General features: G+C 47.6%; 2 protein-coding genes across 4 annotated transcripts; both read right to left on the reverse strand.

Moving 5' to 3' along the window:
* Window positions 1-18,437: 18,437 nt before the first annotated feature.
* Window positions 18,438-21,082, reverse strand: LOC125512721 (pectinesterase-like). The gene is made up of 2 exons (XM_048677813.1): window positions 20,033-21,082; window positions 18,438-19,321 (listed from the first exon to the last, which is right to left on the reverse strand). Exons 1-2 carry the CDS (start codon window positions 21,039-21,041, stop codon window positions 18,642-18,644), a joined length of 1,689 nt encoding a protein of 562 aa, XP_048533770.1. The 5' UTR covers window positions 21,042-21,082; the 3' UTR covers window positions 18,438-18,641.
* Window positions 21,083-22,394: 1,312 nt separating this feature from the next.
* Window positions 22,395-25,193, reverse strand: LOC125514983 (transcription termination factor MTERF4, chloroplastic). Of its 3 annotated transcripts, none has more exons than XR_007286732.1 (3): window positions 23,604-25,192; window positions 23,445-23,506; window positions 22,395-22,830 (listed from the first exon to the last, which is right to left on the reverse strand). XR_007286732.1 is itself a non-coding variant. In XM_048680384.1 (1 exon), exon 1 carries the CDS (start codon window positions 25,076-25,078, stop codon window positions 23,603-23,605), a length of 1,476 nt encoding a protein of 491 aa, XP_048536341.1. In that variant the 5' UTR covers window positions 25,079-25,193. The 3 variants fall into 3 exon arrangements, 1 of the variants encoding a protein (XP_048536341.1); XR_007286731.1 differs by having other exon boundaries at window positions 22,395-22,927; window positions 23,604-25,191; XM_048680384.1 differs by lacking the exons at window positions 22,395-22,830; window positions 23,445-23,506 and having other exon boundaries at window positions 23,603-25,193.
* Window positions 25,194-26,430: the final 1,237 nt, after the last annotated feature.

A 26,430-nucleotide genomic window follows, 5' to 3' on the forward strand; every position in this document is an offset into this window, starting at 1 on the left:
GAACAATAGGATCATTATAAGTGACAGTCTTTTCTTCAACTTTAATAGGTGCAACTACTTTTACTTCTATGGGAGGATGATATTTAAACCACTTATCCTTAGGGAGATCAACATAAGTAGCAAAAGATTCACAGAAAGAAGCTACTATCTCAGAGTCGAGTCCATATTTGGTGCTAAACTTACGGAAAATATCGGTGTCCATAAAAGATTTAACACAATCAAACTTAGGTGTCATACTTGACTCCTTACCTTCGTCGAGGTCCCAATCTTCAGAGTTGCGTTTAATTCTATCCAATAAATTCCATCTGAATTCAATAGTCTTCATCATAAAAGAGCCAGCACAAGAAGTATCGAGCATGGTGCGATTGTTATCAGAAAGCCGAGCATATAAATTTTGAATAATCATTTCTCTTGAGAGCTCATGATTGGGGCATGAATATAACATTGATTTAAACCTCCCCCAAGCTTGAGCGATGCTTTCTCCTTCGCGAGGCCAGAAATTATATATATAATTGCGATCACGATGAACAAGATGCATAGGGTAATACTTTTGATGAAATTCCAGCTTCAATCTTTTATAGTCCCATGATCTCATATCATCACATAGCCTATACCATATCAATGCGTCTCCCTTCAAAGATAAAGGGAAGACCTTCTTCTTAGCAACATCATCGGGTATACCTGCAAGCTTAAACAATCCACAAACTTCATCCACATATATTAAGTGCTCATCAGGATGCTTTGTTCCATCTCCTGTAAAAGGGTTAGCTAGCAGTTTTTCCATCATACCCGAAGGAAATTCAAAAGGAGTTTCATTTTCAATAGGTTCAGTAGGTTGAGGAGCAACTCTTTGCTCTACTGGACGGGGTGAAGATACCCCGAACAAGCCCCTCAGAGAATTACTTTCCATAGTAACAAGTGACAGTAAATTTCAGCACACTATATAAAATTTTTCCTTACCAAATTCCACCTACCAAAAGCGCTACACTCCCCGGAAACGGCGCCAGAAAAGAGCCTTGATGACCCACAAGTATAGGGGATCTATCGTAGTCCTTTCAATAAGTAAGAGTGTCGAACCCAACGAGGAGCAGAAGGAAATGATAAGCGATTTTCAGCAAGGTATTCTCTGCAAGTAGTCAAGTACTGAAATAAGTGGTAATAGATAGTTTTGTGATAGGATAAATTGTAACGAGCAGCAAGTAACAAAAGTAAATAAAGTGCAGCAAGGTGGCCCAATCCTTTTGTAGCAAAGGACAAGCCGGAACAAACTCTTATAATAGGAAAAGCGCTCCCGAGGACACATGGGAATATCGTCAAGCTAGTTTTCATCACGTTCATATGATTCACATTCAATACTTTGATAATTTGATATGTGGGTGGACAGGTGCTTGGGTGTTGTTCTTAGTTGAACAAGCATCCCACTTATGATTAACCTCTATTGCAAGCATCCGCAACTACAACAAAAGTATTAAGGTAAACCTAACCATAGCATGAAACATATGGATCCAAATCAGCCCCTTACGAAGCAACGCATAAACTAGGGTTTAAGCTTCTGTCACTCTAGCAACCCATCATCTACTTATTACTTCCCAATGCCTTCCTCTAGGCCCAAATAATGGTGAAGTGTTATGTAGTCGACGTTCACATAACACCACTAGAGGCTAGACAACATACATCTTATCAAAATATCAAACGAATACCAAATTCACATGACTACTAATAGCAAGACTTCTCCCTTGTCCTCAGGAACAAACGTAATTACTCACAAAGCATATGCATGTTCATAATCAGAGGGGTAATAATATGCATATAGGATCTGAACATATGATCTTCCACCAAGTAAACCAACTAGCATCAACTACAAGGAGTAATCAACACTACTAGCAACCTACTAGCACCAATCCCGGACTTTGGGACAAGAATTGGATACAAGAGATGAACTAGGGTTTGGAGATGAGATGGTGCTGGTGAAGATGTTGATGGAGATTGCCCTCTCCCGATGAGAGGAGCGTTGGTGATGACGATGGTGATGATTTCCCCCTCCCGGAGAGAAGTATCCCCGGCAGAACAGCTCTGCCGGAGCTCTAGATTGGTTCCGCCAAGGTTCCGCCTCGTGGGGGCGGAGTCTCATCCCGAAAAGTTCCTTCTTATTTTTTTCTCATCGAAAGACTTCATATAGGAGAAGATGGACATCGGAGAGCCACCAGGGGGCCCACGAGGTAGGGGGGGCGAGCCCCCCACCCTCGTGAGCACGGTGTGGGCCCCCTGGCCTTCATCTTTGGCGAGGATTTTTCTTTATTTATTTTAAGATGTTCCATGGAGTTTCAGGACTTTTGGAGTTGTGCAGAATAGGTCTCTAATATTTGCTCCTTTTCCAGCCCAGAATTCCAGCTGCCGGCATTCTCCCTCCTTATGTAAACCTTCTAAAATAAGAGAGAATAGCCATAAGTATTGTGACATAAAGTGAAATAATAGTCCATAATGCGATAAATATCGATATAAAAGCATGATGCAAAATGGACGTATCAGGTAGCGGCATCTTCACTAGGAAGGCCGGAAAATGGATCTTTCATGACAAGATTCAGCAAGGCAGCATTAATTTCACAAGATTCAGCACCGGTAAGAGGAGCAATCGGAGTACTAATAAAATCATTGTTGTTGGTATTGGTAAAGTCACACAATTTAGTGTTATCTTGAGCCATCGTGACAAGCAAGCAATCTAACACACAAGCAAACAAGAAACGGGCAAAAGAGGCAAATAGAGAGAGAGGGAGGATAGAGAGAGAGGACGAATAAAACGGCAAGGGTGAAGTGGGGGAGAGGAAACGAGAGGCAAATGGAAAATAATGTAATGCGGGAGATAAGGGTTGTGATGGGTACTTGGTATGTTAACTTTTGCGTAGACCTCCCCGGCAACGGCGCCAGAAATCCTTCTTGCTACCTCTTGAGCACTGCGTTGGTTTTCCCTTGAAGAGGAAAGGGTGATGCAGCAAACTAGCGTAAGTATTTCCCTCGGTATTTGAGAACCAAGGTATCAATCTAGTAGGAGGCTACGCGCGAGTCCCTCGCACCTACACAAAACAAATAAATCCTTGCAACCAACGCGATAAGGGGTTGCCAATCCCTACACGGTCACTTACAAGAGTGAGATCTGATAGATATGATAAGATAATATTTTTGGTATTTTTATGATAAAGATGCAAATTAAAATAAAAGCAAAGTAAAAATCAAAGGAAATAACTAAGTGTTGGAAGATTAATATGACGAAGATAGACCCGGGGGCCATAGGTTTCACTAGTGGCTTCTCTCAAGAGCATAAGTATTTTACGATGGGTGAACAAATTACTGTTGAGCAATTGACAGAATTGAGCATACTTATGAGAATATCTAGGTATGATCATGTATATAGGCATCACATCCGAGACAAGTAGACCGACTCCTGCCTGCATCTACTACTATTACTCCACACATCGACCGCTATCTAGCATGCATCTAGAGTATTAAGTTCATAAGAACAGAGTAACGCCTTAAGCAAGATGACATGATGTAGAGGGATAAATTCATGCAATATGATGAAACCCCATCTTGTTATCCTCGATGGCAACAATACAATACGTGCCTTGCTGCCCCTACTGTCACTGGCAAAGGACACCACAAGATTGAACCCAAAGCTAAGCACTTCTCCCATTGCAAGAAAGATCAATCTAGTAGGCCAAACCAAACTGATAATTCGAAGAGACTTGCAAAGATAACCAATCATACATAAAAGAATTCAGAGAAGATTCAAATATTGTTCATAGATAAACTTGATCATAAACCCACAATTCATCGGTCTCAACAAACACACCGCAAAAGAAGATTACATCAAATAGATCTCCACAAGAGAGGGGGAGAACATTGTATTGAGATCCAAAAAGAGAGAAGAAGCCATCTAGCTAATAACTATGGACCCAAAGGTCTGAGGTAAACTACTCACACTTCATCGGAAGGGCTATGGTGTTGATGTAGAAGCCCTCCGTGATCGATGCCCCCTCCGGCAGAGCTCCGGAACAGGCCCCAAGATGGGATCTCGTGGATATAGAAAGTTACGGTGATGGAATTAGGGTTTTGGCTCCGTATTTGATCGGTTGGGGGTACGTAGGTATATATATAGGAGGAAGGAGTACGTCGGTGAAGCAACAGGGGGCCCACGAGTGTGGAGGGCGCGCCTGGGGGGGTAGGCGCGCCCCCCTAGCTCATGGCTTCTCTGTTGGTTGCTTGACGTAGGGTCCAAGTCTCCTGGATCTTGTTCGTTCCAAAAAATCACGTTCCCGAAGGTTTCATTCCGTTTGGACTCCATTTGATATTCCTTTTCTTCGAAACCCTAAAATAGGCAAAAAAAACAACAATTCTGGGCTGGGCCTCCGGTTAGTAGGTTAGTCCCAAAAATAATATTGAAGTGTATAATAAAGCCCAATAATGTCCAAAACAGAAGATAATATAGCATGGAGCAATCAAAAATTATAGATACGTTGGAGACGTATCAATACACGTCTCGGCAAATAACCGAGAGAATGTGCTTCGGAGAACAATGAGGAGGCGCCGCCAAAATCCTGTCTCGGAACGGGGTAGAACATGGAGAACATACCCAATCTACACATCCTCGGGCTGTCCATGGAAAACGCTGGACAATCCGAAAGAGCTGTGGTGATAAATATGCAATTGAATGCATATTAATCGATGCAACCCTTTCGGACGGGAGACGCCTAGGTTACGCCAGTTGACTTGAGAATGAAATCTAGTGACATGATTAAAAGAGCGTAGGAGGTGTAGGTGGATTCGTAGCTCACCCTCGGCTGTAGAGGAAGTAGTCGAACAGAGGAGGGACGATCCGTGACCAACAACTCCAATGATGATCACTCCACCGACATTAAACTCTACAAAACCTGCAAATTCCACCGCGACAAAAATTTAGAACATCACAACTCATAAAGCATATTTAAAACATATAAACATGCATTCATTTATTCTTGAATCATGTAGGGTTATTTAATCACATATTCATCATCATCACAACTAACAATATTAAATAAATATTCAACATCATCATCATCACAACTAACAATATCAACAATATATTCATCATCATCATCTATTCATCATCATCATCGATTCATCTCATCGAACCAATTTTTTGCAACATCCATCTATCTGTCTAACAATCTATCTCTATCTATCTATCTATCTATCTATCTATTGATCTATCTATCTATTGATCTATCTATCTATATATCTAACAATCTATCTATCTAAAAACAGAAAAAAAAAAGGTGGAGGTCTCACCGGCGGGGAGAGGCAGGTCGGGGCGAGGTGGAGACCAGCGGGGCAGGGCGGGGCCTGGCGGGGCGACGACACGGAGGAGGGGGCGGAGCAGCGGCCGGGGCAGAGGCAGGGGCCTCCGGCGAGAGGGCGTCCGGCGGAGGGGGATGGAGGCGGCGGTGCGACACGGGTGGGGACGGTGGCGCGGAGTGGAGGCGGCGGTGGCGGCTGGGGACGCTGGAGTGGCGCGCCGGCGGGTGCAGCACACGGCGCGGAGTGGAGGCGGCAGCGCAGGGCTCGGGGACGTGGCGGGGAGGCGTGGGCGGCGGCGGGCTCGGGGCGGGGCGGGGTTGGTGCGGCACGGGCGGCGGCGGGCTCGGGGCCACCGGTGGCGTGCTCAAGGCGGGCGGCGGAGGTGGTGGGCGGCGGCGTGGGTGTGGGTCGGGGGGAAGGGGGAGATGGGGAATGGGTGTTGGGAGCGAACCACAGCGGATAAGGCCAACCTATGCCGACGGCCTGGCCGTCGGCATAGGCCTGGCCCTTTGCCACGTCATCGATCCGTGGCCATGTGCGCTGCTATGCCGACGGGTAAGCCGTCGGCATAGATACTTTGCATTTTTTAAGGCATATGTGTGACTCTCAGCACAATGTAAAAAATAGTCCCACCTCGCCCAAAGACAAGCAACACAACATTTTTTAAGGTATTCATTAGACTTCTGTTAAGAAAATGGACAATTACGGTGAAACGTTCAGTTAGCGGCCCAGTGCCCGGGTCTAAAGGTTTCACCGTGATAGTCCATTTTCCATGATGGATGCCGGTGTTTTTTATAAATTCAATTATTACTATTTTCAGTTTGTCGTGTGTAAGCTGTGGTGGCCGTTTTCCCCCTCCGAGACATGGCGGCAGCGACGCCCGTGAGGTCTACACGGCGGGACAGGGGCCCTGGGGGGTAGCAATGCCACCAGAGCGTCGCATCGGGCCCTCATACATGCGGGATGGTGTGGTGGCATGTCCGAAGAGGTGGCACGCGTCTCCGGGTTGTGCCCCCCCCCTCACAGACGGCGCCGCCGCTGGCACCTGGAGGGGGGAAACGGACGCGTCGGATCTACACTGAGGGGATCTTGCTGTGGGTCTGGCCCGGATGTTGCTCCAAAGTGTTCCTATGGGCTGACCTAACACAACCGAGTGGAGAGGTCCACTGGTCAAAGCCCGTCCGTGCAAAGTCAAAGGGCTAGATCCCGTGGTCAAACGCTACAGGGTTAGGCGGGACGGGGGCCCTGGGGGTAGCAATGCCACCGGAGCGTCGCACCGGGCCCTCATACATGCGGGGTGGTGTGGTGGCTGTTGGAAATATGCCCTAGAGGCAATAATAAATTAGTTATTATTATATTTCCTTGTTCATGATAATCGTTTATTATCCATGCTAGAATTGTATTGATAGGAAACTCAGATACGTGTGTGGATACATAGACAACACCATGTCCCTAGTAAGCCTCTAGTTGACTAGCTCGTTGATCAATAGATGGTTACGGTTTCCTGACCATGGACATTGGATGTCATTGATGACGGGATCACATCATTAGGAGAATGATGTGATGGACAAGACCCAATCCTAAGCCTAGCACAAGATCGTGTAGTTCGTATGCTAAAGCTTTTCTAATGTCAAGTATCATTTCCTTAGACCATGAGATTGTGCAACTCTCGGATACCGTAGGAATGCTTTGGGTGTACCAAACTTCACAACGTAACTGGGTGGCTATAAAGGTGCATTACGGGTATCTCCGAAAGTGTCTGTTGGGTTGGCACGAATCGAGACTGGGATTTGTCACTCCGTGTGACGGAGAGGTATCTCTGGGCCCACTCGGTAGGACATCATCATAATGTGCACAATGTGACCAAGGAGTTGATCACGGGGTGATGTGTTACCGAACGAGTAAAGAGACTTGCCGGTAACGAGATTGAACAAGGTATCAGGATACCGACGATCGAATCTCGGGCAAGTACTATACCGGTAGATAAAGGGAATTGTATACGGGATTGATTGAATCCTTGACATCGTGGTTCATCCGATGAGATCATCGTGGAACATGTGGGAGCCAACATGGGTATCCAGATCCCGCTGTTGGTTATTGACCAGAGAGATGTCTCGGTCATGTCTACATGATTCCCGAGCCCGTAGGGTCTACACACTTAAGGTTCGATGACACTAGGGTTATAGGGAAAGTATGTACACGGTTACCGAATGTTGTTCAGAGTCCCAGATGAGATCCCGGACGTCACGAGGAGTTCCGGAATGGTCCGGAGGTAAAGATTTATATATGGAAAGTTGTTGTTCGGGTTCCAGGAAAAGTTCGGTTTTTTCCGGTATTGTATCGGGAAGCTTCCGGAAGGTTCCGGAGGATTCCGGAGGGGTCCGGAAAATTTTCCACCACGTCCAATACAGCAGCATGGGCTGTAGGGGTTCTCCCTAGCCTTAATGGGCCAGGGGCACCAGCCCCCCCCCCCAAGGCCCATGCGCATGGGAGAGGGGAAACCCTAAAGGGGAGGGCCTCCACTTGACTTGGGAGGCACTCCTCCCCCCCTTTGGCAGCTGCCCCAACCCTAGATGGGATCTACGGGGGCCGGCCCCTCTCCCCCCACCTATAAATAGTGGAGGGGTGGGAGGGCGGCCAGCACCTTGCACCTGGCGCAGCCCCCTCTCCTCCAATACCTCCTCCTCCTTCTCGTAGTGCTTGGCGAAGCCCTGCTGGAGTACCGCGCTCCTCCACCACCACCACGCCATTGTGCTGCTGCTGGATGGAGTCTTCCCCAACCTCTCCCTCTCCCTTGCTGGATCAAGGCGCGGGAGACATCACCGGGCTGTACGTGTGTTGAACGCGGATGCGCCGTTGTTTCGGCGCTTAGATCGGAATCGACCGCGATATGAATCGCTGCGTGTATGACCCCACCAACCGCGTTCTTGTAACGCTTCCGCATTGCGATCTTCAAGGGTATGAAGATGCACTCCTCTCTCTCATTGCTAGTCTCTCCATAGATTGATCTTGGTGACACGTAGGAATTTTTTTGAATTATTGCTACGTTCCCCAACAGTGGCATCATGAGCTAGGTCTATGCGTAGTTTCTATGCACAAGTAGAACACAAGTTGTTGTGGGCGTTGATTTTGTCATTACTAGTCTTATCTTGATTCGGCGGCATCGTGGGATGAAGCGGCCCGGACCGACCTTACACGTACGCTTACGTGAGACTGGTTCCACCGACTGACATGCACTAGTTGCATAAGGTGGCTAGCGGGTGTCTGTCTCTCCCACTTTAGTCGGATCGGATTCGATGAAAAGGGTCCTTATGAAGGGTAAATAGAAATTGGCATATCACATTGTGGTTTTGGTGTAGGTAAGAAACGTTCTTGCTAGAAACCTATAGCAGCCATGTAAAAACTTGCAACAACAATTAGAGGACGTCTAACTTGTTTTTGCAGCATATGCCGTGTGATGTGATATGGCCAAAAGGATGTGATGAATGATATATGTGATGTATGAGATTGATCATGTTCTTGTAATAGGAATCACGACTTGCATGTCGATGAGTATGACAACCGGCAGGAGCCATAGGAGTTGTCTTAATTTATTTATGATCTGCGTGTCAACATAAACGTCATGTAATTACTTTACTTTATTGCTAACCGTTAGCCATGGTAGTAGAAGTAATATTTGGCGAGACAACTTAATGAAGACACGATGATGGAGATCATGATGACGGAGGTCATGGTGTCATGCCGGTGACGATGATGATCATGGCGCCCCGAAGATGGAGATCAAAAGGAGCAAAATGATATTGGCCATATCATGTCACTATTTGATTGCATGTGATGTTTATCATGTTTTACATCTTATTTGCTTAGAACGATGGTAGCATAAATAAGATGATCCCTCACTAAAATTTCAAGAAAGTGTTCCCCCTAACTATGCACCGTTGCTAAGGTTTGTTGTTCTGAAGCACCACGTGATGATCGGGTGTGATAGGTTCTAACGTTCGCATACAACGGGTGTAAGCCAGATTTACACACGCGATACACTTAGGTTAACTTGATGAGCCTAGCATGTACAGACATGGCCTCGGAAGACGGAAGACCGAAAGGTCGAACATGAGTCGTATAGTGGATACAATCAACATGAAGATGTTCACCGATGATGACTAGTCCGTCTCACGTGATGATCGGATACGGCCTAGTTGACTCGGATCATGTATCACTTAGATGACTAGAGGGATGTCTATCTAAGTGGGAGTTCATTAAATTATCAAATGAACTTAATTATCATGAACATAGTCAAAAGGACTTTGCAAATTATGTCGTAGCTTACGCTTTAGTTCTACTGTTTTAGATATGTTCCTAGAGAAAATTTAGTTGAGAGTTGACAGTAGCAACTATGCGGACTGGGTCCGTAAACTGAGGATTGTCCTTATTGCTGCATAGAAGGATTATGTCCTTAATGCACCGCTCAGTGAGCTGAACCTCGAGCGTCGGTTGTGGATGTTGCGAACATCTGACATACACGTTTTGATGACTACATGATAGTTTAGTGCTTAATGCTAAATGGTTTAGAATTGTGGCACCAAAGATGTTTTTTAAACATCGCAGAACATATGAGATGTTCCAAGGACTGAAATTGGGATTTCAGGCTAGTGCCCACGTCAAGAGGTATGAGACCTCTGACAAGTTTCCTAAGCCTGCAAACTAAGGAGAAAAGCTCAATCGTTGAGCATGTGCTCAGATTGTATGAGTACTACAATCGCTTGAATCGAGTGGGAGTTGATCTTCCAGATGAGATAGTGATGGTTCTCCAAAGTCACTGCCACCAAGCTACTAGAGCTTCGTGATGAACTATAACATATCAGGGATAGATATGATGATCATTGAGCTATTCGCGACACCGCGAAAGTAGAAATCAAATAGGAGCACCAATTGTTGATGGTTAGTAAAACCACTAGTTTCAAGAAGGGCAAGGGCAAGAAAGGGATACTTCATGAAACGACAAATCAGTTGTTGCTCCAGTGAAGAAACCCAAAGTTGAACCCAAGCCCGAGACTAAGTGCTTCTGTAATAAGGGGAACGGTCACTGAAGCAGAACCACCCTAGATACTTGGTAGATGAGAAGGCTGGCAAGGTCGACAGAAGTATTTTGGAAATACGTTATATTAATGTGTACTTTACTAGTACTCCTAGTAGCACCAGGGTATTAAAATACCGGTTCAGTTGCTAAGTGTTAGTAACTCGAAATAAAAGGCTACGGAATAAACGGAGACTAGCTGAAGATGAGATGACGATATGTGTTGGAAGTGTTTCCAAGGTTGATGTGATCAAGCATCGCATGCTCCCTCTACCATCGAGATTGGTATTAAACCTAAATAATTGTTATTTGGTGTTTGCGTTGAGCATAGACATGATTGGATTATGTTTATCGCAATACGGTTATTCATTTAAAGAGAATAATGGTTACTCTGTTTATTTGAATAATGCCTTCAATGGTCTTGCACCTAAAATGAATGGTTTATTGAATCTCAATCGTAGTGATACACATGTTCATGCCAAAAGATATAAGATAGTAATGATAGTACCACATACTTGTGGCACTGTCATTTGAGTCATGTTGGTATAAAACGCATGAAGAAGCTCCATGTTGATGGATCTTTGGACTCACTCGTTTTTGAAAAGATTGAGACATGCGAACCATGTCTGTTGGTAGATATGCATGAAGAAACTCCATGCAGATGGATCGTTTGGACTCACTTGATTTTGAATCACTTGAGACATGCAAATCATACCACATGGGCAAGATGACTGAAAGGCCTCGTTTTCAGTAAGATGGAACAAGAAAGCAACTTGTTGGAAGTAATACATTTTGATGTGTGCAGTCCAATAAGTGCTGAGGCACGCAGTGGATATCGTTATGTTCTTACTTCACAGATGATTTGAGTAGATGCTGAGTATATTTACTTGATGAAACACAAGTCTGAATTATTGAAAGGTTTAAGTAATTTCAGAGTGAAGTTGAAGATCGACGTGACAAGATGATAAAATGTCTATGATATGATCATAGAGATGAATATCTGAGTTACAAGTTTGGCACATAATTAAGACATTGTGGAAATTGTTTCACAACTAATACCGCCTGGACCACCATAGTGTGATGGTGTGTCTGAACATCATAACTGCACCCTATTGGATATGGTGCATACCATGATGTCTCTTATCGAATTACCACTATCGTTTATGGGTTAGGCATTAGAGACAACCACATTCACTTTAAATAGGGCACCACACAATTCCGTTGAGACGACACCGTATGAACTATAGGTTTAGAGAAACCTAAGCTGTCGTATCTTAAAAGTTTGGGGCTGCGATGCTTATGTGAAAAAGTTTTAGGCTGATAAGCTCGAACCCAAAGCGGATAAATGCATCTTCATAGAATACCCAAAAATAGTTGGGTGTGCCTCCTATTTCAGATCCGGAAGCAAAAGTGATTGTTTCTAGAAATGGGTCCTTTATCGAGAAAAAGTTTCTCTCGAAAGAATTGAGTGGGAGGATGGTGGAGACTTGATGAGGTTATTGAACCGTCACTTCAACTAGTGTGAAGCAGGGCACAGGAAGTTGTTCCTATGGCACCTACACCAATTGAAGTGGAAGCTTATGATAGTGATCATGAAACTTCGGATCAAGTCACTACCAAACCTCATAGGTCGACAAAGATGCGTACTACTTCAGAGAGGTACGTAATCCTGTCTTGGAAGTCATGTTGCTAGACAACAATGAACCTACGAGCTATGGAGAAGCGATGGTGGGCCCGGATTCCGATGAATGGCTCGAGGCCATAAAATCCGAGAGAGGATCCATGTATAAAATAAAGTATAGACTTTGAAAGAACTACTTGATGGTCGTAAGGCTGTTGGGTGCAGATGGATTTTAAAAGGAAGACAGACAATGATGGTAAGTGTCACCATTAAGAAAGCTCGACTTGTCGTTAAGATGTTTCCCGACAAGTTCAAGGAGTTGACTACTATGCGATTTTCTCACTCATAGCGATGCTAAGAGTCTGTTGGAATTATGTTAGCAGTTACTGTATTATTTATGAAATCTTGCAGATAGGATGTCAAAACATTGTTTCCTCGACGTTTTTCTTGAGGAAAGGTTGTATGTGATACAACCAGAAGGTTTTGTCAATCCTGAAAGATTCTAACAAGTATGCAAAGCTCCAGCAATCCTTCTAAGGACTGGAGTAAGCATCTCGGAATTGGAATGTACGCTTTGATGAGATGATCAAAGATTTTGGGTTTATACAAAGTTTATGAGAAACTTGTATTTCCAAAGAAGTGAGTGGGAGCACTATAGAATTTTTGATGAGTATATGTTGTTAACATATTGTTGATCAAAATGATGTAGAATTTATGGAAAGCATGCAGGGTTATTTGAAAAGTGTTTTTCGATGGAAAACCTGGATTAAGCTACTTGAACATTGAGCATCAAGATCTATAAGGATAGATCAAAATCGCTTAATAGTACTTTTAAACAAACACATACCATGACAAAATTTTGAAGGAGTTCAAAATAGATCGGCAAAGAAGGAGTTCTTGGCTGTGTTATAAGGTATGAGTATTGAGTAAAACTCAAGACCTGACCACGGCAGAATAGAGAGAAAGGACAAAGGTCGTCCCCTATGCTTTAGACGTAGGCTCTATAGTATGCTATGCTGTGTACCGCACCTGAAGTGTGCCTTGCCATGAGTCAGTCAAGGGGTACAAGAGTGATCCAGGAATGGATCACACAATAGCGGTCGAACTTATCCTTAGTAACTAGTGGACTAAGGAATTTTCTCGTTTATGGAGGTGGTAAAAGAGTTCATCGTAAAGGGTTACGTCGATGCAAACTTTGACACTAATCCAGATGACTCTGAGGAGTAAACCGGATTCGTATAGTATAGAAGTTATTTGGGATAACTCCAAGTAGCGCGTGGTAGCTGCATCTACAAGATGACATAGAGATTTGTAAAGCACACATGGATTTGAAAGGTTCAGATCCATTGACTCATAAACCTCTCTCACAAGCAAGATATGAACATGCCCCATGGGTGTTGGATTCGTTACAATCACATAGTGATGTGAACTAGATTATTGACTCTAGTGCAAGTGGGAGACTGTTGGAAATATGCCCTAGAGGCAATAATAAATTAGTTATTATTATATTTCCTTGTTCATGATAATCATTTATTATCCATGCTAGAATTGTATTGATAGGAAACTCAGATACATGTGTGGATACATAGACAACACCATGTCCCTAGTAAGCCTCTAGTTGACTAGCTCGTTGATCAATAGATGGTTACGGTTTCCTGACCATGGACATTGGATGTCATTGATGACGGGATCACATCATTAGGAGAATGATGTGATGGACAAGACCCAATCCTAAGCCAAGCACAAGATCGTGTAGTTCGTATGCTAAAGCTTTTCTAATGTCAGGTATCATTTCCTTAGACCATGAGATTGTGCAACTCCCGGATACCGTAGGAATGCTTTGGGTGTACCAAACGTCACAACGTAACTGGGTGGATATAAAGGTGCACTGCGGGTATCTCTGAAAGTGTCTGTTGGGTTGGCACGAATCGAGACTGGGATTTGTCACTCCGTGTGATGGAGAGGTATCTCTGGGCCCACTCGGTAGGACATCATCATAATGTGCACAATGTGACCAAGGAGTTGATCACGGGGTGATGTGTTACGGAACGAGTAAAGAGACTTGCCGGTAACGAGATTGAACAAGGTATCGGGATACCGACGATCGAATCTCGGGCAAGTACTATACCGGTAGACAAAGGGAATTGTATACGGGATTGACTGAATCCTTGACATCGTGGTTCATCCGATGAGATCATCGTGGAACATGTGGGAGCCAACATGGGTATCCAGATCCCGCTGTTGGTTATTGACCAGAGAGATGTCTCGGTCATGTCTGCATGATTCCCGAGCCCGTAGGGTCTACACACTTAAGGTTCGATGACGCTAGGGTTATAGGGAAAGTATGTACGCGGTTACCGAATGTTGTTCGGAGTCCCGGATGAGATCCCGGACGTCACGAGGAGTTTCGAAATGGTCCGGAGGTAAAGATTTATATATGGAAAGTTGTTGTTCGGGTTCCAGGAAAAGTTTGATTTTTTCCGGTATTGTACCGGGAAGCTTCCGGAAGGTTCCGGAGGATTCCGGAGGGGTCCGGAGGTCCGGAAAATGTTCCACCACGTCCAATACAACAGCATGGGCTGTAGGGGGGCTCCCTAGCCTTAATGGGCTAGGGGCACCAGCCCCCCCAAGGCCCATGCACATGGGAGAGGGGAAACCCTAAAGGGGAGGGCCTCCACTTGACTTGGGAGGCACTCCTCCCCCCCTTTGGCCGCCGCCCCAACCCTAGATGGGATCTAGGGGGGCCGGCCCCCTCTCTCCCCACCTATAAATAGTGGAGGGGTGGGAGGGCGGCTAGCACCTTGCACCTGGCGCAGCCCCCTCTCCTCCAATACCTCCTCCTCCTTCTCGTAGTGCTTGGCGAAGCCCTGCTGGAGTACCGCGCTCCTCCACCACCACCACACCGTCATGCTGCTGCTGGACGGAGTCTTCCCCAACCTCTCCCTCTCCCTTGCTGGATCAAGGCGCGGGAGACGTCACCCGGCTGTACGTGTGTTGAACGCGGAGGCGCCGTTGTTTCAGCGCTTAGATCGGAATCGACCGTGATCTAAATCGCTGCGTGTACGACTCCAGCAACTGCGTTCTTGTAACGCTTCCGCGTTGCGATCTTCAAGGGTATGAAGATGCACTCCTCTCTCTCGTTGCTAGTCTCTCCATAGATTGATCTTGGTGACACGTAGGAAATTTTTTTTGAATTATTGCTACGTTCCCCAACAGTGGCATGTCTGAAGAGGCGGCACGCGTCTCCGGGGTGTGCCCCCCCCCCTCACTGACAGCGCCGCCGCCGGCACCTGGAGGGGGAAAACGAACGCGTCGGGTCTACACGGAGGGGATCTGGCTGTGGGCCGGTCTGGCCCGGATGTTGCTCCAAAGTGTTCCTATGGGCTGACCTAACACAACCGGGTGGAGAGGTCCACTGGTCAAAGCCCATCCGTGCAAAGTCAAAGGGCTAGATCCCGTGGTCAAACTCTACAGGGTTAGGCGGGACGGGGGCCCTGGGGGTAGCAATGCCATCGGAGCGTCGCATCGGGACCTCATACATGCGAGGTGGTGTGTCGGCATGTCCGAAGAGGCGGCACGCGTCTCCGGGGTGTGCCCCCCTCACGGACGGCGCCGCCGCCGGCACCTGGAGGGGGGAAATTGACACGTTGGGTCTACACGGAGGGGATATTGCTGTGGGTCTGGCCCGAATGTTGCTCCAAAGTGTTCCTATGGGCTGACCTAACACAACCGGGTGGATAGGTCCACTGCTCAAAGCCCGTCCGTGCAAAGTCAAAGGGCTAGATCCCGCGGTCAAACGCTACATGGTTAGGCAGGACGGGGGCCCTGGGGGTAGCAATGCCACCGGAGCGTCGCACCGGGACCTCATACATGCGGGGTGGTGTGGTGGCATGTCCGAAGAGGCGGCACGCGTCTCCGGGGTGTGCCCCCCTCACGGACGGCGCCGCCACCGGCACCTGGAGGGGGAAACGGACGTGTCGGGTCTACACGGAGGGGATCTTGCTGTGGGTCTAGCCCGGATGTTGCTCCAAAGTGTTCCTATGGGCTGACCTAACACAACCGGGTGGATAGGTCCACATCTCAAAGCCCGTCCGTGCAAAGTCAAAGGGCTAGATCTCGTGGTCAAACGCTACAGGGTTAGGCGGGACGGGGGCCCTGGGGGGTAGCAATGCCATCGGAGCGTCGCACCGGGACCTCATACATGTCGTACGGTGTGGTGGCATGTCCGAAGAGGCGGCACGCGTCTCCGGGGTTTGGCCCTCTCCAAGTGACGGCGGCACTGCCTTGCGTGGAGGGGGGGCCACACCGCGGAGCCCCAAGACGGGCGTCTACGCATGCCTGAACACTTTCACATATGCATCGGGACATGTGCGATGTCTCGGTGACATAGCTATACCCTGAATCCCCCCACTAACCAGAATTCCCTCCGTGTCGACCGTTTCCCCCCCTCCGTGACACGGCGATAGCGACGTTCGTAACGGGGGGCAATCGATATACCATCAGGGTATGTTTTTTTAGATAAGGTGGCATAATTATCTTATGGAAAAACAAAAACTAAAATAAAGTAAAAATAAAATAAATGTATGCCGACGGCATACGCATAGCTATGCGCATACTGCAGTCCCAGGGATCGATGACGTGGCATGGCACACGGATCGATGACGTGGCAGAGGGGCATGGGCCAGGCCTATGCCGTAGGCATATCTCTGCCACACAACGCCCCCCCCCCCTCGCTCGGATCGATGACGTGTCGACGACGCGGGTCGGTGATGTCAGCAACACTATGCCGACGGCCGCCGTTACCTCCCGTCGGCGTAGGTTCAACGTCGTCAAACGGTCAGCGCTGACTGAGTAGGTGGGCCTGGGCTATGCCGACGGCCTATGCTATGCCGACGGGCCCCGTAGGCGTATCTCCAACGGTCTCGACGGCCTCATCTATGCCGACGGCCCCGTCGGCATAGATAGATGTATGCCGACGGCTTTTCTACGCCTATGGCCTGTCCTAGGCCGTCGGGATAGGTCTACCTATGCCGACGAGGGCCGTCGGCATAGATGAGGCCGTCGGCCTAAGCTGATTTTCTGGTATTTAGCCAGATATCTCTCTCCACTGATTGTTTCAAGCATTGCACGACAGTCACATGTTAACCTTAACACTCCTTAGAAGTTAGAATGGCATACAACGCTTTCACTATTACTCCCTCCGTCCCATAACTAGTGTAAAAAACGCTTTTATATTCTGGACGGATGGAGTATTTTTTTTTAACCGTTCACACTGGTGCATGTTTTTAGTGCATGTGATCTTGGGAGCAAATAGTAGAAAGAAAATGCCATGTTATCAACAAGGGCCAAGGTTCAAGCCTGGGCTACAAAAGAAGGCCAGTTACTTCTGGCGGCATTTTCTTTTCAGAAGAAAAGAATTTTCTATCTCCCACCTGACTATAGCAAACCAACAAAACAATTTTCATGAAAAGGAACCAACAATACCATATACATAACCTCTTGTTTTCTTTCTTTTGCAAGAAAGTTCAGAGATAGCGATGGGTGATTGGAGCTCCTGTTATGTACGGTGTTGTCAATTGCCAATCAAGCATCTAGGGACTGTGGTCACCGATTTCATCCAGCTTTCGATTCTTCAGATTTTTCAAGATGGCAACACCGGTACTCTGAGTTGGACAAACAAACTCACCTTTAGGGATTTTGGCACATAATCCAAATTCTAGGACAAAAAAGTACATAATTATTGACTAAGAAATCTGATTAGTGTGAAGAATTTTTGAACTACCCTGGAAATTTTAAAAGCTTCTGATAAATCAAGTTAACTTTCTGGGATAATTCAGGGCATATTCCCCGCTATTTAGAAGATCCAGAAGTGTGTGCAAATTTGAACTACACTTTATTTTTTTATAGTAAATCAACTACCCATGCGTAGCCAATGGCAGGTGAGCCCCCTCATTCAGATTTCTTCTCAAACATCTACCCATTGTTCTGCTAGAACAACTTCTAACCATTGTTATTGCAGGTCTTCGGTTACGCATTTGCCCTAGAGTTCAGATTATGAGTTAAAATTCTATGAAAATGTTGTTTTTAATTACACCAGCTCTGAAGGTGTATTTTCTTGCTACTTTTTAACCCGAGAATTATCGTTCTTGGGAGAGGTAGTTCCAAAATGACGAACTGATGAACTGATTGTGCAAGAGCAGTTATTTGTAAGGTGTTGAGGCATGTGAGGGTAATTCTACAAGCGTAATTAAGCTGAACGTGCCCTCGGTTCTTGTTTGGTTCTTTCTATCATACTCCCATTACTATCTATTTCTGCGACAAGTAATTCAGGACAGAGGGAGCAGTTGTAGCTTGATTGTTGGTTACATTCAGCATCGTTTATGCAGTGTGCAAAAGATTCTAAATGTTGTCTTTTTGTGAATAACAAGCCTCGATAAGATTTCAGTACGGGACATGCACAACAACAGCTTGGAAAGTCATGTGTTAGCAGGTAGCTAGGCTAGCATGGCAGCTCACTAGCTTCCATCTTATTGTTACCAATCCAGTCCTTACATGTGATCTGGTTCCATTTTTCAAGTTTATCAGTAGACCACAGACTCCATGACACCACCTTAATCATAGCCCTGAAGTGTAGCTCACTCCGGTGTCACCCAACCATGAGTCTCCCAAGATAAAATCCCTCACCGTGAACTGCGTGGCCTCCACGGTGGACAGTGACGTGTGCACTCCACCCCACTTCACCCGGCCGCTTGTCCCAGCGCCAGGCCCGGTGTTCCCATACTCCCCGTAGTACAACGTGCTGAGTGCGAACTGGCCCGACCACTCCAGCCACCCGGCCGGGGTGATCGAGCGGTCGAGAGAGCTCTGCATCACGACAGTCCGCGAGTACGCCTTCCACGGACGGCCCAGATATACCTTCGTGCCACCTAGGTCCGACGCGGCGGCGATCCGGCACTTGTGGATGGAGATGCCGGTGTTTTGGTTTGGGTCGGTCCGGCCCTGGGCCGTGATCGTGTCCTTCTGGCCCTGGCGGGGCTTTCGGGGATGGATATCGCAGTTTTGGATGACCACCGCGGAGTTGCCGAAGATGAAGTCCACCGTGCCAGAGATGCCGTCCTCGGCATAGAACTGGCGATTGGAGTGCGTGTAGAGTGTGTCCTGGTATGCCTCGATGTCGCATTGGTACACAACGGAGAGGTCGCCACCGACCCGCAGCGCCACCGCCTGGCCCTTGCCCGGCCCGGCGTCGTTGATGATGGTCAGGCCCTTGGCTATGAAGCCCGAGCCCATTGCAGCTGCCATGCACACACGACCACATTAAACGCGTTAGCGAGTATTGGAAAAGATGCATGTGAGTGACATTGGCAAGTGAAACATCGCTATCGTTACATTTGACGGTTCCCCATACATAGGATCTATTGATAGTGCAACATATTGCGGACGAGATGGTGGATATAAAGTGGTGGAAAGTGTATGGATCTAAAGACCAAATGGAAGTACTGACATGGGCATATTTGGGTTGCTTGTCCCATTATGTTTGGAGGGTACAGGCGACTGTAGTGGCCAGCTGCTATATTTTTGGGCTTTAGCTTTTGCTTGGATGATGCTGTGATGGTAGGGTATGTAGTAATTTCTTCTGCAAGAACATACTCCCTCTATCAATATATATACGGTCTAATGTGTTTTCTAAGACTAATCTGACCACATATTAAATCAATAAGTATATAACATGCAAGTTACAAAGCATACCGTCAAATTAGTACGTGAAAGGAGCTTTTCATGATATAATTTTTATATTATACATCTCATATAATGTTAATCTTATCAATGATCAAAGGCAGTTTCAAAAAATGCATTGTGCCTTATATATACGGATGGAGGGAGTAGCTAGGCCAAGAAAACGTTGCAACCAAATTTTATCTGTTACTTTTTGTAGCAGTGGTCCTTGATTTCACCATGGGGCATGCACATCAAATACGTATGCTAGCACCGTAGCACGTACGTACCGACAGTGGCGGAGGCGTAGGTGGTGTAGCCGTCGGCGGCACTCCTGTGGCCGACGATGACCGTCTTCCCCTTGCCGTCGCCCATCAGCATCACGTTCCTCTGCGTGCTCGAGATCCGCACGCTCTCCTCGTACCGCCCGGCCTTCACGTAGATCACCTTCCTGCCTGCTCCGACGCCCGCCTTGGAGGAGCCCACCGGCGGCATTGCCGCCGCCGTCACGGCGTCGATCGCGTCGCCGATGGTCCCGTGCGTCCCGCTGCCGTCCAGCGCCACCACGGCGTCCGGCGTCACGCCGCCCGCGGCGGACTCCAGGAGCTTCCTGTCGTGGTCAGAGACCCAGGACGGGAACGTCCGGTTGGGCGCGGGGGGTGGCGGTGGCGTCGCGCTCCCGCCCTTGAGCTTGGCGTGCAGCGCCAGGGCGGTGCTGATGAACTCCGCGAGCGCGCCGACCCTCCGGCGCACGCTCTCGCGCCCGGAGGAGGCCGGCACGGCGTCGAGGCTGTCGGCGCAGGTGTCCTGGTTCGTGAGCGCGGCGCTGAGCCATGTGGTCGCGTCGTGCGCGGAGCCGGCCGCGAGCGCGTCGCCGAGCTGGCCGTGGCTGACGTCGAGCAGCTCGGCGCAGTCGTCCATGCCCGAGGGCGGCACCGCGCCACGGCGATCGGACGACGCTGACGAGAGGTTGCGCGCCAGCGCGCGCGCCGACGCGGCACGGGCCATGGCGAACTGCACGGAGGCCGCGAAGGGGTCCTTGGCCGCCCCCGACGCATACGAGGACAGCGCCGTCCGGCACGCGGCCGGGTACGGCGTCGACGAGCAGATGGCGGTGACGTTCAGGCCTGACGCCTCCGTCGACGAGACGACCGTGACATTGCCGCCGACAACGCTGGAGGCCGTCGCCTCCTGTTGCTCTCCGGCTGCAGCAACTGCTGCTAGCGTAGCTAGAGCGAGCACCACGGCGACGGCTGCTTGCGTCCGTCGACGCCCGCTTGTCCCGCCGTTCATTCCCATTGTTCCGGCGGCGAAGCGCTGGGTCGTACAAGCACATGACCAAGGGTTTTTATAGTGACATTTTGCGTGCTGGCTAGCTGTTGTAGCCTGGTTGCCAATGTTGTTCGGCTACCTAGGCCGCCTTTGAAACAGAGAAAAATCGTTGAAGGGTTAAATTTCTGTAGGAAAATTCCACATGTGGGGCTGTTTGGAACAAAGAATGTCTGGCCAAGATTTCGACGAAATTCCTGTGAAATGTGGCAATCCATTCAAATTTTGGAGGAAAACAGCCATGTGGCCTTTACCTCATGTGTTTCTTCTCCTTGTGTTCAAAATTCATGTGTTTTTAATGTGTGGTATCCAAACGAGAGTACTGAGACGCGTTTGGTAAGGCTGCATCAAGCCCAACCAGGCTTTGGCGGGCTAAGTACTGAGTTGTTTGCTTGCCTGGCTTGCACGGAACTTAAAGCGCTCTTGGTTAGGCCCGCCAAGAACATTCAGATCGGCCGTTTTTGCATATGCAGACTCGGCCTAGTGCAATTTACACTACGGGGAGGATGGAAGTTGGTCCAAATGCAGGCAACCAAACGACATGCAGAATACCCAGAGTCTGTATACCCTTAAACAGGCTCCATTGCGAATCTTAAACAGGCTCCACTGGGGCAGGCTCCATTGCGAATGTAACCAAACACGTTCTTGGAGTATTGCCCTGTTTTAGATTCCGGTAGGAAATCAGGTTGCATGCCATCTATTTTTCATTTTTATTACTTCCTACGTTGGAAACGGGAACTTAGTAGTCACAACTTAATAGGGAACAAAAAGATGCCAGATTAACACAAAACAGTTACTAGTTGAATTTCTACCCAAACAGATCTGCCACCCCATGAACGATGCTCAACATTGCATGGTTGGATTGTGGGCAATGCAAGCCAAGCCCAGACGGCGATCGATCTGGAACAAGAACCGATGCTGGCCATCAATGGACGGAGGAAACGTGCTTCAAAGTGGTCCGTCCGCAACGTTAACGAGAAAATGTTAAAAGCAGATCGAAGATGCGTTTCTTTGTTTGTGTCCTCTTGTCATTCACCAACATTCCGAGCAGGGAAAACTTTTGTACGCAAAGAGGTCATCAGTTCGTAGCCTGAAGACCTGCCTTAAATTAGCTCGTGGTTTTGATGTGATTTCGGCTCTAATCTGATGACCTCGGCGCTAATCTGGTGACCTGATTAACATGCTGAGTGACCGGTCAATGAATCTGATCCGTCATCTCGAAAAAGAAGGAAGAATGGATCTGATTCATCGCTCCAGCTCAGACAGGGAAATGGTGGAGAAAATACGCAACGTTGCAGACTGCAGAAGAAATGCTCGGATATATAGCTATGTCATCATGGCTTGGCACCCTACGCGCCTTTGTTTCAGATTCAAATAAGATTTGGCATGAACTTCGCGTCAGGCAAAAGTTCTGTTATGCTGAGTATTTGAGTTACAGACAGTACATAATGGCAGTACTAAAAGTTAGTACAAAGATCTGAACCTATTGTGTGATCACACCCTGTCCTAGATAGAGTACCAAAAATCAACTACTGCAACAATCAACTAGTAGCATTTCTTTGCAGCGGGAAAAAAATTCATCACTAATTCATCGTGTCCATTCGCTTGAGCAATTCACCGATCACCCGCTTTAAAATTATGTACAGGTGTCCCGCTTTCATCCTTCACGGGGAACAATCAGAGGATGTACCTGAGTACATCTGGCGCGGTCAAAGACCGACATCGCTTAGGCCAGCACCCCAGCGACCTCCGGTTGCGGCTGGTGGCAACAGAGCACTCATCAATAATGTGAGGGTGCTTGGACACTTAACCAATTCCGATTCCAAACGAAGACAACCAACAATATACTTACAAGCCTGGAGTGATGAACAAAATAAAACAGCTAGAATTAACTTTTAAGACTTGAGAAGTAAATCATAAGTTACAAGGTTATTACGAATATTACTACTTTGACTGTTTTCTACTGCGCAGACATAGAACTATTGAGATCTACCATGCCTCCAAAATGGCATCAAGTGTGTTGACACAGGACATTTCGTTCCGTCTCGTCCCTGTAATTTCTCAAGGAGCATCTACCAAAAACTACTTACTGTTACCTACACATTTCTGGCTGCAGTTCAATAAGTAGTAACCCTTCAGTTCTTACTTATTCCTTGCAACAGTGCCCCTCTGCTTCTAGCTTACCAGAGTAGCATGAAACTGCTTAAAAAATTTGTGGCTGTTTATGCTTGGAAAATGAGACAAGTTGAATGTTCTTCATCGCTAATTTGGAATACTGGTATCAGTAAATATATCATTCCTATTTCCTTTGAAGAATACCAGAGCTAGAATAGATACCGCTCGACATGTAAAAACATGCAAACTCAAACTCACTTGCTTATATGATGCTATCCCAAACGCATGTGGAAGACCTTTTGGATTAGCTTCCACCAAATCTGAAACAGATATGACCATTTTTAGTAATTTGTCAATAAACTCATTAGACTGATGGAAAGCTACAACAGGTCAGCAACAAGAAGCAGTTATACTCACTAGAGCATGACGGTCCGCCTATATAGCACCTCATCGTCGCTTTCCTCATTATCATCATCCGATACTAACTGGTTCCCAGACATCTGAAGCTTCCCGCCCATTGTAAACGAAGGACCTGGTGCATCCCCTTCAATAAAATCCCCTCGCATCCTTTCCTCAAACCTCTGATCACTGCAGTTCAGAAACCAATCCAAGCTACATCTGATCCCCTTGCTTGCCACTCTCATGTACCTAGGCTTAATCCTCGACTCCAAGCTGTATGTAAAATACTCTGGGTACTCCAGAAGCTCACTTATTGGCCGCTTCAACTCGCTCTTGAAGAAGTAAAAGCTGTTCTTCATGAGCTCGTTCCGCAGCAAAAGAATCTGGGGGCACCGGATCAACATACGCCCAATATCATCATCGGTGATCCCCCGGCCGCGGAGGAACTCCACGGGCTTCAGTATCACATTCTGATGCAAGCTCACGAGCTGCGGCAGTTTCTCGACAGCTCGGGCAAACCCATCAGGGTCCATTTTGAGCTTCAGGTTGAAGAAGTATTGCTGTGCCGCTAGCTTCACTTTCAGGGGCAATCCAAGAATGGATGGGTACTGTGCAATCATGAGTGGCAGCACCTCCTTCCGAATGCCGAAGCTGAGTAATGCCTCGACATTTGGTTTGACCGTCTCCTCGAGATCATATCCAAGAATGTACGGCCGCTTCTCAATAATCCTGGCGAGAATCCGCATCGGCAGCCCGAGAGATGTGATGTAATCGCAGAACGGCTTGATCGTGGTGCCAACACGCATGCTGAGGAAGAAAGGATAGTGCGTCACCATGGGACCGATGTCACGCGGCGCGACGCCGACGATGCCGACGAGGTAGGCGACGGAGGTGCTGATGGTGCCGTCGGGCTTGAGACCGAGCACGTCGGGGTAGCGCTCGAGGACGCGGGGGATGTCCTGGCGGTCGACGTCGAGGCCGCGGAGCGCCTTGACGATGGGGGCGAGGTCGACGGCGACGGAGGCGTGGAGGCAGGCCGGGTAGGCGCGGACGAAGGCGGCGAGGCGCGCGCGCGTGACCCCGAGCTTCTCGAGGTAGGAGAGGACGGGGATGACGTTCTTGCGGAGGGAGCAGGCGAGGAGGAACGGGTAGGCGGAGAGGTCGTCGGTGGAGAGGCCGAGGCGGAGGAGGAAGTCGAGGCGCTCCTGCAGCACGTCGAGGGAGGAGGGGAGCTCCACGGCCTCCAGCTCGCCCGCCGGGTCGGTGACGCCGGCCGAGCGGAGGAAGTCGAGGGCGAGCACGCGGGACACGAGCCGCTCCCTGCGGCCCTGGATAACGCCCCACGTCACCGACGGCATCTGGTACTCCGGCGGCGTGGACGACGACGGCTTGGAGGCGAGCGGCGCGAGGAGGAGGAGGCGGGCGGGGAGGGAGCCGTCCCCCGCGGCCGCGGGGCCGAGGCGGCGGAGGGCCGTGCGGGCGAGCGGGAGCATGGCTGCGGCGGCGGCCCGGGGGCGGCGGCGGGGGCGAGAAGGGCGGCGGCTTAGCGGTGGAGAGAGTGGCTGTGGGGTTTGTGGTGCTTTCCTGGGCCGCACCCGAATGGGGGTGTTTCTTCTTCTGTTGTGGGCTTGTCGTTCCATTCCGCTGAGCTGATAAAGCCCACAGAGCAGCAAATGTTCCTCCAGAGCCTCTTCTAATGGGCCTCTACTTGTGTGGACATGTCTGTGTCAGAATGCACAAGAAATCAGAAACCTCTGGAGCAATTAACCAACTGTTATCTTGTCTCAATTTTTTTAACCAACTTTTATCTCTTGGGGACTACCACAAGGGTCACTTCTCTGGCCTGAGCACGTCAAGTGATGCGTCCAGCCGACGTCACATGTCACATGCTGGGAATTCCCTCTGAATTTCAGTTTTTTTTATTTTACTATACGCGTTTTTGGGTTTAAATACCCCCTCCGTCTGAAAATTTTTGTCGGAGAAATTGATAAAAATAGATGTATCTAGAACTAAAATATGTCTAGATGCATCCATTTCTTCGACGAGTATTTTCGGACGGAGGGAGTAGTATCTGAAGGTTTTGGACAAAGCATAGTTATGCTTCTAAAAAAACACGCAGTCCACGCTTTCATGAAAAAGCATTGTTGTGTTTCTCGTGGAAATACAGATTTGGTTCCGCTAGAAGCAATTTTTATTATTCTGGTGTTCATTATACTAACATCATTGAAGATGAATAGACTGAAAGTTTTTCAAAAAAACACAACATATGCTTCTACGAGAAGCAAATTTACGATTCCATGAGTGCTTCTAAAAAAAGAAGCATGGTTGTTCTTCCGTGAGCATAACCTATGTTTTTCGCAAAAAAAACATAAATTGTGCTTAAAAAAAGTGACAACCACAACTGTGCTTTCGGGCTCTGCCTTTTTTGGTATTTGTTGTTTGGCTGCCATTTTTTTGTATTTGTTTTTTTATTTTCCTTTTTTGGGAAAAAAGTTCATCAAACCTTATTAACTTGGTATCTAATTTCAAAGATCTTATCATGAGAAATCTACAGGTGAAAATGTTCGATATTTGGTCGCACTTTTCAAGAGAGAAAACATTTTGGATAAACAAATCTACGAAAAAAATGAATACTCCCAAGTTGTTGACCATTGACTTTTCAAAATTTTGAACAAATTTGAGAATTTGAAAAAAGTTCAAGTTTTTTTAAAGAAACCATGAATTTTCAAAATTTCAAGATATACAAATAAGTTCATGAGTTTGCAAAAAATCATGAACGCAAAAATGATGGTAAATTTGGAAATGGGGTCATGAAAATACGAAAAGAAAAGTTTACGGATTTGCA

The sequence above is a fragment of the Triticum urartu genome, chromosome 6, assembly GCF_003073215.2.
Source record: "Triticum urartu cultivar G1812 chromosome 6, Tu2.1, whole genome shotgun sequence".
Classification (NCBI taxonomy): Eukaryota; Viridiplantae; Streptophyta; class Magnoliopsida; order Poales; family Poaceae; genus Triticum; species Triticum urartu.